Genomic DNA, 12,590 nt, shown 5'->3' with positions numbered 1-12,590 from the left:
AGCCTATATCAGTACTGGTTATTAGTAATAAAGGACAGTGATAACCAATATTTAGAACTGATATTCATTTGCAATACAAATATAAATCTGGATGGAAAAATTCTGAATGATCTAAAATCCAAAATAAAACTTTGCCGAAATGCCTTGATATGTTTGTCTATGTTTTAGGTATGTTTACTTAAAAGAGAACTTGTTAACATTTCTCTTTTTGTGCTGATTGACTATTTATAACAATTGATAGAAAAATAGTCTGAACTAGCAGCCCTACTTTCAACACAGACAAACATGCAATAGATTGTGTACACAGAAAAGCTGCCCAGTAGATCAAGATGACAAAACTATAGGCTGTACATGAAAATATAATCCAGAAGGAAATCCAGCAACTTCCAGAGGACAAAAGAGAGACAGGACCTCATGAACATCAATAAATATTTGTAGTCAAGTCTAAATCATGAAGTGCTCTTCCATCAAGAATGACCTGCAAGTACAGAACTGTGTAAAAAATCAAGTTAATCTCTAATCAGGGCCACCATTTAACCATATCATTATCACAAGGTTGACTGATCTGAGAAAATGTAAGTATCCCAACATTTATGCCACTAAAAACAAACCCAAGTGAATCACTCCTTCAATCAACCTTATACATGTCTAACACATTGGATGTTCATCATTGTGAGCTTCATTAAAAGCACACCACTAAGGTGAATCATAATTCAAAGACTACCCAGACAGTATAAACACATCCTCTTTGAGATCTGTGAGTCAATTTAGAAAATTACAGGAAAAGAATTGATATAATCAGGTCTTCTAGACACACCACTCTATTTTCAGGTCTCCTCTGAGTAGAACCTGGGTCAGCGATGACCTGCAGTGCTAGTGTCAGTGAAACACCCATCCATCTGCATTTAACATCAGATCAGTTCCAATGCACAAAGAAAGGTGACTGCACAGTACCTCAGCACCTATGAATCACCAATGAATTAGTATTCCGATGTATCTGGTACTTTGAAGGTCCCATATTGTGTCCCTTTTCAACAAAAATGATGATAGTTTCACATACTCCCAACTGTGTGTCTAACAATTTTTCAGCTCAAAATACTGCAAAGATGATTCCTTTTACCATGACTACATTAGCCCTGGTTTGAGGGCTGTTCTAAGTGGGATGTTTTGCTCTAAACACCAATTAGCTACTGCAGTCCTCACCCCCTCCAGGAAGAAAACTGTCTTCGTGCCTGTGTTTGACAGCACAGAGAAAAACAGCTGACTGTGCAACTGCTGAAACCGGGAGACTTGGCGTTTTTCTCTGAGTAATCATTTGACATGAAAATATGGCAGAAATCATAGCAAAGTCGTTGTGTTTAACTGAGTTTCTCAGACAACACTGTGGTGATAAAATCAGCATTTTACGTGGGACGCAGCTATGAAGTGACTGTTGGTTAACATGCAGTCGTAACTGGCAGTGTTTCAGCTTGTTTTGATGACTGAACAGAAACAGCTAAATATGCAAATGAGAACAACTTTATTGGGGATTCGGCAGTATTAAAATCCACAGACAGTAGGATAGAAGCAAACAGATGTAAATAGTGGCTGAGTTTAGATTGCACTGAACTGCTGTGTTCACTCTTATAGCCAACAGCAGAACATTTGTTGTGGTTTGTTGGTGGGTGAGGCATTTTAGAGTTAGCAGAGGTGGCTCGAGAGAGTACATAAAGTTTGAGCTAAACAACTCTTTGTTAGTTAGGTGTTACATAGCACCTGTCTCAATTTCCTACTGACTGGAAGCTGGAAGACTTATAGCAGAAGTAAACATCCTCATATCCTAACAGCTTTTACTTTTGACCTTCAAGTTTATTAAACAAACACAATACAAATTGATTTGAGGGGGAGGGGCTCTGTAAACCTAACCCAATAATCAGACAGGCAGCCACATGGTATCAAGGCCGGTGTTACAGAGTGTGGATCAGAGAGGACCACACAGTCAAAACGGCTGTTATCCTTTGGTACAGTCAGGCTTCTTTTTTCCATGAAGTGAAAAGAACTTCACATTTACAACTTTCCTGATTGTTTCAATTACATATTTGTACAGTATGTCTCATGTTAGCAGATGAACATAGAATGATTCTCTAAAGAAAGGCATGGTTTTAAAGACTTATAGCAATACTAAAAATGTTCTACTGTGCAGTTTACATCAAGTGTTTCCTCTGACCAATTAACCAAAGCTTGGGAGGAAAGCAGAAATTAGTTCTCCAATGCTCTATGAATTTGAACCTGTAATAGATGGTGTGCTTTTACGGGTGACATGAACACAATGTCACACACCGGTATTTGAACAGTAAAGGCAATGAGTCTGTGCTACCTTTATGACATGGTTTTTTTCATTGATAAACAAAAATGGTTAGTATGGTTGAGTAATAGAAACCCCAATTAACAAAGCAAGTAAAAAATAGTAACAAAAAGAGTTAGCATTTTAGTGCTGGCAATTGTCCTTTCAGGCTGAAACTTCTTCAGTTGTCATTGTGTGTGTTTTGGCTAATCAATTAAACGATCCTTTTGCAGCATAAACTGATATACAGTAAAGGTAAAATGAATATGGCATAACTTTCTGATTGTTCAGCCAAGCCACACTGGCTCTTGAATATCTGATACCAAATATAAAATCAGCAATCTTTCTATATAGTCCATTTATAGCACAGCCAACTGATGCAGCGCTTTACTGAACATGGCATCACTGTCCAGCTACTTTCAGCCACTTTTTGTTCTGTTTCTCAATGTCTGCTATGCAATACCTGCTTTGTTTTTACATCAATATTTTACTCTTGCTTTGTAGGACTACATTTCATTATGTTTTTATAAAAGTGCTTTCTACCACACAAACACACATATTCATACGACATAGTAAAAATTTATGGGTGGAACTGATGATAAGAAAACCAAAGGATAATTGTAGCACCCTCACTGTAAATAATGGTGCAGTTATAAAGAGTAATCTAAGAGTGACAGCCTCATGTTGAAAAATACTGCTGACCCCGACCATGAAATGGCTAAATAACAATTTCTAATGCATAACTTAATGCTCCCTCTCAGCATCTGTGACCTCAGATCTTCTCCCAGGTAGTGTGTTTATAATTCGTTAAGGTTTTTTGCTAAACTGTGATCATGGTGATTGAGTAATGAAGTGGTGGGGGTGGGGAATGCAGCAGGCAATATTGGAAAGAGATGACTATGTTGCTTAGATGATGAAATCCTGTCACACCTAAAGATACATTCAAAGCATCAAACAAAGGAGAAGGGACTCATGTTTTATGGAAGAACTGGTGGTGAAAAATGCTGTAAAAATACAGCCCCCAAACACTGACCACCATTATCTGAAATTCCTTTCCAGGCAATATACAATATGTTTCAAATAAGGTACTCAGCTAACTGATACTAAAACAGTGGATCTCAAATCTAAAAAAAAGGGCAAATGGTGTAGCAGATTTGTTAATGGCAGCTCTATGTGGCCTAGGTTGATTCAGCTGTCCTCAATGTGTTGCTCTCCACATACTCTCGAGTATGGAGACATTGTTTTGATTGGAGCACCCAAGGCTTTATTTACAACCTTCAATTAGCATCCGCTAACTGTCTGTATTGGTTAAAGCACTTACAATTAATCATTCCACATGCTTCAGATTTTTTTAATATGCAGGACTATTTCATTTATTGTCAGCACTTTTCACGGAAGTATTTTGTTTGCTGGATGTGGTAACAATTCCTTACAGAGACTGATTACAATGTACCAGCTAGTGTATATGAGTATCCACAAGTAGCTGAAAATCTCATGGCCTTAACATTGATTTTTCAAATGGCTGTAACTTTAAGTGGATCTTCTCTTCACTATGAAGACACACAGAGGTGTGAAAAACAACTACAAGGCCACTGTGAGCCAGCATAAACCCTGCTAAACCTCTATGCATTTCAAAGACTATGAAGAACCAGTCCACATATTATATATGCTAAGATTCACAGAACTACAACAATGAATTGAGTAGTGTCCTATTAAAAGTTTTTTCTAAAGACTTGTGACTCTATAGGAAACTATACTGCATCTGTTTCTCTCTAGTACTAGTTGGAATACAAGACGTCTCCCTGTATTTCTGTACGCCTCATACATTTTCATGCTGTCAACAATCACGAATGGTGCTAGAAGACACAACAAATGTTCAGACTTACCTTTTGTATCCCGTCCACTTCAAAACCACCGAGGTTGGCGTGAAGCGAGTGGTGCCTCTTTCTTAACAGTAATGTTGGAGCGATATTAGCAGTGGTTGCGACCACCTTGTCCAAAAGCCCATGCTGCTTATTATCCTGCTCACCCGACTCCCTCAACTCCTGCTGTTGTCGCCCAACATCTTCCACCTCCTTGCTGCTCTCCATGTCCGTGGGTGCCAGTGCTGGCTCAAGCTGCTCAGGCCGAGTGCACAAGTCATACATCACTCTCTGTCAAAGTCAAACACAGCAGAAGGGATCGATATGACCATTTGAGGTGCCCAACCAAGACCAGGGCATCGCATGCTTTTCATTTGTTGGAGGAGAATTACACTGATCAGCTGTGGCAGGTAAACTTCAAAATGATAAAGATGTCACTGTCTTTCTGGCTCCAACAGTTCAAGCAGGAAAATTGTTAGCTAAGGTGATGTGTCAAAAATCATGCAAAGGACTGTCACTGCCAGTGACAGTCTAATTTTGTCTAATTTTGTAAATCCGTGTAAAGCTGACAAAAACAGCTCTGATGCAGGTTGTTGAGCCTCAATTAAAATGCAGTTACAGAAGAACCAGGAATAAAGCACTTCCCTTCTCGCTGCGCAATGACGTTTTCCGAAATGAGGGCAATCAACTCCAAAGAGACTTTGCATATTTTTGGCCTTGGCCTGGGAAGGCAAGACAATGAATTTCACTGCACGATAGCGTTCTTGAACATACTGTTATGAGTATCTATCACAGTGTGGCATTCAGATTCAGAGTTCTGTTCACTACACTGACACAACCTATTTTGTCTTGCATTAGAGCTCTGTCACCTGAGGAAGGCTTGATCACAAATCGAAAAAGGAAAACACACCAGTTCACTTCTTACCCTACATAACATTGAAATAGTCCATGTAGGCCCAACTGGAATAGCAAATAGGACAAGATGTGCAATGGAGGAAAATACCCAAGAACGATCTAACTAACAGGTCTCCTCTCCAGTCCCCGTTCTCTCAGTGAGGCTGAGATGTGGGTGGTATCCATGGCTGAGAGTCTCTCCTCATTTATGCCGCTGTGTCAAAAAGCATTTCTTCCAGATGCAATAGGACTCGACAGGGCTGCTTAATCCCATCTTGGTTGTAGCACCATAAAGGTGAAGAAAGAGGACGAAGGGAAAAATGTGTGTGTAAGACGGTGAGTCTCGCTGAGAGAAGGGGGGCAGGGAGGACTGCTTCCCTCGTCCTATCACAAAAAGGCTGGCTCTGAGACGGGGCCCAATCACTACAGGGACTAGAGCTCGTTTCCATGGAGATGACGCTGGAATGATGTTGGCTGCCTATTGATTGTTCAAGAGGCAGTAGACACTGCAACAGAGGGAGGCTGCAGGAGGCAGGCAGAGAAACAAGTGTGTCCAGTAGAGACATAGTACAATATTTTACTGCAGTTGTGCACTACAGAACTGAATAGGATGTCTGACAAGTTGATGCTACTCATATTTAAGTAATTTTGCCTGAGACATAGATATTAAAAAACATGTACAGCAGTAGGTTGGATATTGCAAAAGATACAATTTGTGCCACAACTCAACAAAACTTTATAAATGAACTTCTCATTTAGCATTGTCTACTACATTAGAATGAGCAAGGCTGCTTAACAAATCCTCTTAACAAGCTGCAACCTGAAAACATACTGGGAGAGTTTTTTTATATTTGAAAAACCATCTTTTTGAATCTTGAATCGTCATTCAACCTTAATAAACTGTTTGTTGCTTGGCTCACAGTTTTGTATTTAGCAACTGCTGAAAATGATGTATAGGTGTGTATGTACACACTATGAGAATGGAACATTAAACAATACTGACACCATAGAGCTTGATAAGCTGATACTTTATCTCTGTTTTTAGGACACTGTGAGCCTGTTGCAAATGAATAAATATGTAGTCTCATGTACAATGAGACTACATATTACATATATAGTTCCTTTTCTACAAATGTTACTAAAAAAAATGTAGGTAGTTATCAGAGGCATCACTTTAAAGACCTGACACTTATCTAACCTGTTCTTGACTCCTCAGCACCAGGTCAAAATGTATTTTATTGCTGATGCAATGCTTTAATAAAGTGTAACACTGCTGTCTGCCACTTTAAAGGTCGCTATTAGAAAGTCATCACTGGACACAGCAAAAGAAAAAAAAACATACATTTGCCTGCGTTTTTTGAATGGGTATTTTGCTGGTACACTGCCAGTGCAGTCAACAATAAAATTTGCCGAAGTTACAATGCCTCATGCAGAAAAAGTTTACTCTTCTTTAACTGTTTGTCTTACTTGTTTTAATTAAAGCATGCACTCAAGTAAATGGGGGAAAAGGCTGGTTTTGACACATAGCTAGGTTAAAAAATGCTAAGCCTCAAGCAGACGGTTTAACCACATACTGTGTCTCACACACAGAAGCTTCTTATTTTGTTCTAACACTGCATTTCCCAGCTTCAGCCTATTTCATTATTAATTACAGTTTGCTCACAAGACCATTGCTTTGGTAGCCCGAAGACAGAAACAACTCTGACGTGAACACTATTTCTATTCAGCTTCAGCTCCTCAAGATTTTAGGTGAGTGGTAACAGGGGTGCAGACAGCAAAACAGCTAACAATGGGCAATGTAATTGAGATTACTCCTGCACGAATAACCACAGATATAAATTTATTTATCATCTTAGATAGAGCACACAGGGTAAATGTAAAAAATCTTACTGAACATGAAACAAAGAAAAGACTCTAGTCAGCATTTCCCAATGCATTTTAAACCATGCGTGCTGTGCACAAAAAGAAGCTGTAGCTAGGTCCATCATGGCTCCGTTTTACTGACATCCTTTCACAGAAACATATTTTGACAGAGCCTCCCTGTTTGGCTGCCATCAGACTGAAGAGCAGGCTGCTGGCCAAATACAACTGGAGAACTTCACTGAAACATCATTTGGAATCTTGTAAAAAGCTAAATTGCAAATGTTCAATAGCTGTCAGCTGGCTGAATGCCAGACTCTATATTTTGACTTATTCATTCAGTCATTGTAAAAGCTTAAATTTTGTGCAAGTCTAATGAGATATGCTGACGTTGTGACAGCTATATGATAAACATGTTTCTCTTGGTGATCGTAAATACACAATATACATTTATTTATTTATTTAAAAGGAGCCCCATTAGCTGATGCCAGTGGAAATAACATTTCACCTTGAAAACCAAACACTATCATAACACAGACAGAGAATATTTAGAAAATGCAAAAAGATCTCAGGTAAATGAAAAAATTGCCATGAACAAATATTCAATAGCGAACAGGAATTACAGTAGGTGCTCTTCCACACACTTTCAAAAGACAATGCAAAGACAAACCCAAGCTGACCTGAATAAAAGAAAAAGGCACAAGCCCGTACGTTCCCGTTTTAAAAGGCATTAGCATTTGCACACGTTTAAAAACTGAGTTCACTCCAGAGCCACAGAACAGTGCTGATGTCTTAGCAGTGCTGTGCAAGAAATACAAAACAGCCGTAAGGGCAAGTGGGCACTGCTGTTTAGACACAGTTCAAGCTTTGATTAATTATTCAATTTCCTCTCTATGAAAACATGATCCAAAATTTAAGAGACAGATGCATGCTGACCTACTTCTGCCACTCCAACAAGAGGCATGAATACATCCACCCACTTTCCTCCTCTATGCACAAATCCTGCGAACTGCTCTGACAGAACGACATGAATTTAACAATCTACTACACCACTCTTTTTACAGTTGTAAGAAATTGTTTTGGTCCAATTCTATATTTTTCAGTGATTTTTGAAGGCCCTGTTTTAAAATGTGCATTTCCTCATCAAACATGCTTTTAAAATATTAGGCACCCTTGTACTTGTAAAGACCTTCATTAACTTGTTAGGGCTTAACTTACTAGTTAGGGTCCGAGCATCAAATGGTGCGAAGACCCTATTGGAATGCTAGGGTTTTTTTTATTATTCTTCTACTGCCGGAAGAAGTGCATTTTTGAGGGCCTAAACACGCTCCAATTCGTGTGAAAATTTCCAGATGCACCAGAACTGGTGAAAAATTTTAGATTTTATAGGAATTATGGAGGTGTGTGGCTCCATAGCGCCCCCTATACTTTCCCACGGGCAGCACGTTTCACCTACAGGTATCAAATTTGGTACACGTGCAGCACGTCGGGCTGAACAAAAAAGTCAGTGACAGTCATATTCCAAACCCAACAGGAAGTGCGCTATTTTGCGTTGAATGTCAGATTTTGCCCATTTTTGATTATTTTCTAGAGCGAACTCCTCCTAGGGGGAAACTCCAATTCACCTCAAATTCCGTCAGTACATACATGCAGCATACTAAGGAGCAGAACATTGCAGAGCATACACACAAAGATCCAAAGACCCTCTCTCAAAGCTGTAAATTTGGTAAGACACCATTTCAGGAGACAACTAACCCAAAATTCACTTCCAAATGGAACATCTGCTGATCGGATGTTTACTATTAAAGGACCACTCACGGCACTTCTGGAGACAACAGGATGCCTCCTACCTCCACTAGAATCTGATAAGAGTCATAAAGTGTTAGCTGTGAGGAAAACCAAACCTCTGCAAGATTGGCATTCTGACTTTCTAATCTCACAATACCTAACACATAGAACTTGGTATGCAAGAATGAATTGAACAGCTTACATTAGAACATTAAAGAAATGCACCACCACCGGAATGACGATCTGGACTCAGTCTCTGATACCAGGTTGATCAGGACCAGTATGGAAAAAGAACACATCGAATCTGAAGTGTTTGTGTGGAAGATGCACACACATGATACACAAGCACCCCCTCCTCTCTCTCTCTGTCACAGACCACACCCATAAAAGACACAGAGAGACTTTTTACTTTGAGAATACTGACTCCCTATATCTTCTTTTTCTTACTATTACCGAATGTATACGCTTGTATGTTTAACCATGTTATAACTATACTTTAATGTAACCTAAACTCTACAATTTGTAAGTTTATTCTTATGCTTACACATTTTACTATCATCTCAGGCACCATATGAGATAAACGTGTTGTGTTTGGTGTCATTTTAATCAATTATTCGGTGTTATTTCAGATCTGTGATCACCATAAATGTTGAACAATTAGATTTCTACATTTAAGAAATGGACTAAGAGTAAGTTTGAAAGGTATTTGGCCTCTGACCTCTCCTGGACAGTGACTGGTTAGATGCTGATTTGTATTTAGCTCCAAAACTTTGTATATAGAGGAAAGTCACTGGTCAGCTCTTCATTGGACCCGCTGCAGTTCTCCTACCAGCCCGGCATCGGGGTTGATGATGCAGTGATCTACCTCCTGCACAGATGTCTCTCTCACCTGGAGAAGATGAAGAGCACTGTGAGAATCATGTTTTATGATTTCTCCGGTGCCTTCAACACCATCAAGCCTGCGCTTCTGGGGGACAAGCTGGAGCAGACAGGAGTAGACTCTCACCTCACAATGTGGCTACTGGATTACCTCATCAACTGGCCACAGTTTGCGAGGGCAGGGGACTGTGTGTCCGACACTGTGGTCTGCAGCACAGGGGCCCCACAGGGGACTGTCCTTGCCCCCTTTCTTTTCACCCTCTACACAGCAGACTTCTCCCATCACACCACAAACTGCCATCTTCAGAAGTTCTCTGACGACTCCGCCATCATCGCCCTCATCACAGACGGAGATGAGGAGGAGTACAGAGAACTTAACCGGGACTTTGTGGACTGGTGCCTGCTGAACTGCCTCCAGATCAATGCGGTGAAAACCAAGGAACTGGTGGTGGACTTTAGCAGGAACAGACACACTTCTCCTACACCAGTGAACATCCAGGGCACGGACATTGACATTGTGGACTCTTACAGGTACCTGGGTGTTCACTTAAACAAGAAACTGGACTGGACTACTAACACCAATGCACTTTACAAGAAAGGTCAGAGCAGACTCCACCTGCTCAGAAAACTGAGGTCCTTGCAGGGAGCACTTCTGAGGACCTTCTATGATTCTGTGGAGGCATAAGCCATCACGTATGGAGTGGTCTGCTGGAGCAGCAGCATCACAGCTGCAGACAGGAAGAGACTAAACAAACTAGTAAAGAAAGCCAGTTCTGTCCTGGGCTGCCCCCTGGATCCTGTGGAGGTGGTGGGAGACAGAAGGATGATGACAAAGCTGTTGTCTATCATGGAGGACACCTCCCACCCCCTGCAGGAAACAGTTACATCACTGGGCAGCTCCTTCAGTGACAGACTGCTTCACCCATGGTGTCTAAAGGAGAGATACTGCAGGTCCTTCCTTCCTGCTGCAGTCAGACTTTACAATCAAGCCTGCTCCCAGTAGCTCAGTTCACCCACCTACAAACTGCAATAAAAATTTAAATGATGTTGTGCAATTTCACAGAAACTTTGCTGTAAATATTTTTTTTTCTTCTAGAAGAAGAAAATATATCTATGCACTGTGTGCATTGTGTGCTGCTCTTTTTTATTCAAACTGTTCTATTTGCGGGCTGCACAGTGGTGTAGTGGTTAGCACTTTCGCCTTGCAGCAAGAAGGTCCCTGGTTCGCGTCCCAGCTTTCCCGGGATCTTTCTGCATGGAGTTTGCATGTTCTCCCTGTGCATGCGTGGGTTCTCTCCGGGTACTCCGGCTTCCTCCCACAGTCCAAAAATATGCTGAGGTTAACTGATTATTCTAAATTGCCCGTAGGTGTGAATGTGAGAGTGATTGTTTGTCTTTGTATGTGGCCCTGCGACAGACTGGCGACCTGTCCAGGGTGTCCCCTGCCTTCGCCCGAGTCAGCTGGGATAGGCTCCAGCCCCCGCCGCGACCCAAGTGAGGATTAAGCGGTGTATAGATAATGGATGGATGGATGGATGTTCTATTTGCTGCTGTTACACTGTAAATTTCCCCGCTGTGGGATCAATAAAGGTTTAATCTATCTATCTATGTTTAGCTTTTCTTTTGGGCTTTCTTGGGTTTTAGTTTTAGCTTTTGTTTTGGCTTTTTTTTTTTTTTAAATGGGTTTACTGGATTTTGTCTTAAACTAGATTTGTTTTTATGTAACTGGGCTTGGAAGAATGGGCTTGTAATAAAGGATCTTGGAAAAATTGACTCTCAGAAGAATGCAACTGGACTTAAGAATTACTTAAGAACTAGGACAGCGCAAATATTTTCTTGATAGCTCTGAGCTTTGACTCTTAGTGTTTTTACTTCGGCACACTTTTGCAGCGGCCTCCCTCTCACTACTATCAAGGCTATGCAAGTATCACTTTCCTAAACGGGTGAATTTACAAATTCTAATGGGTTTACCAATTCTAAATTCATCACCTTTTCTACCAACTGCTTCCAGTGATGATCACATTTCATTATTTTATCTGCATTTATTCATTCATTTATTCACTGTCTGTTGTTGTCAAGTTGTTGTTGTTTATTGTTTGTTTGTAGAATTAATAATAGTGGTGGGACGCGATTAAAAATATTAATCTAATTAATTACAGGCTTTGTAATTAATTAATCACAATAATCGCATTGTCAAATAACAATATTTGACACAATAAGTAATTATTTTCAATTCAAATTTTGGTTGACAGTTGAATTAATGAATATATATATATATATATATATATATATATATATATATATATATATATATATATATATATATATATATGTTTATAATTTAAAATTTATAAATATTAATACAATTTTAAAATAGGACATATAGAAAAAAAAGTGATTTTGATGATTTAAGGCCTGGATTTAGTTTGGTTTTCCCATTGTATGGAACATAACAAAAGCATAAGTAGTTCAAGGACCTTCAGAAAGTTGAAAATCCACAGATTCATTCTGTTTTCATAGTTTCTGGGTCTGATAAAAGGTGTCACTTTGATGGGGTTTTTTTTAGGAATATAATTTTTTATTTATAAACAAAAATATTTTTTCATAAACTAAAAGTTTATAATTTAGTTATTAAAAGACAAACATTTTTGTGGTTTAACTTAAGCCACAAAAATGTTTCATTTCTATTTATCTGCATTTTTCATCTACTACATTCACAGATTGCTGTAAAATGCAATTAAAGCCATTATATTCAACATTTTAGACTTTTTGTAAACTAAAGCACTTTCAGTGTTTTCTAAAGTAGTCTATTATGGGATGGCTACACAGTTAGCCGTTAGCAAGACTGTCGTAGCTAACATTAGCTCTGGTGCTAACAGCAACATGGTTTGCATTGAGATGATACCGTCGGCTTGAAGTGATGCAGTGATCAGAAAACTGTTTGTTACACATTTTGCACACAACCATGCTTTTATCCAAGCTGC

General features: G+C 39.5%; 1 protein-coding gene across 18 annotated transcripts in view; it reads right to left on the bottom strand.

Annotated features, from left to right (window-relative positions):
• LOC111567935 (RIMS-binding protein 2) overlaps nt 1-12,590 on the bottom strand; it is a 112,448-nt gene that overhangs the window by 80,403 nt on the left and 19,455 nt on the right. For 14 of the 18 annotated variants that reach the window (XM_035947709.2, XM_035947712.2, XM_035947713.2 and 11 more), the window contains one exon: nt 4,210-4,476. The exons of 1 other annotated variant lie outside the window; for it this stretch is intronic. In XM_035947709.2, coding sequence (XP_035803602.2) covers nt 4,210-4,476 — 267 coding nt within the window. Of the gene's footprint in view, nt 1-4,209; nt 4,477-5,110; nt 5,434-12,590 lie in introns of those variants that run through there. 3 more of the 18 variants (XM_055017162.1, XM_035947721.2, XM_035947723.2) reach the window with 3 other exon arrangements.

The sequence above is a fragment of the Amphiprion ocellaris genome, chromosome 14 (genome assembly GCF_022539595.1).
Source record: "Amphiprion ocellaris isolate individual 3 ecotype Okinawa chromosome 14, ASM2253959v1, whole genome shotgun sequence".
Taxonomy (NCBI): Eukaryota; Metazoa; Chordata; class Actinopteri; family Pomacentridae; genus Amphiprion; species Amphiprion ocellaris.
The sequence above is the reverse complement of the archived record's forward strand: the minus strand, read 5'-3'. Positions and strand labels throughout refer to the sequence as shown.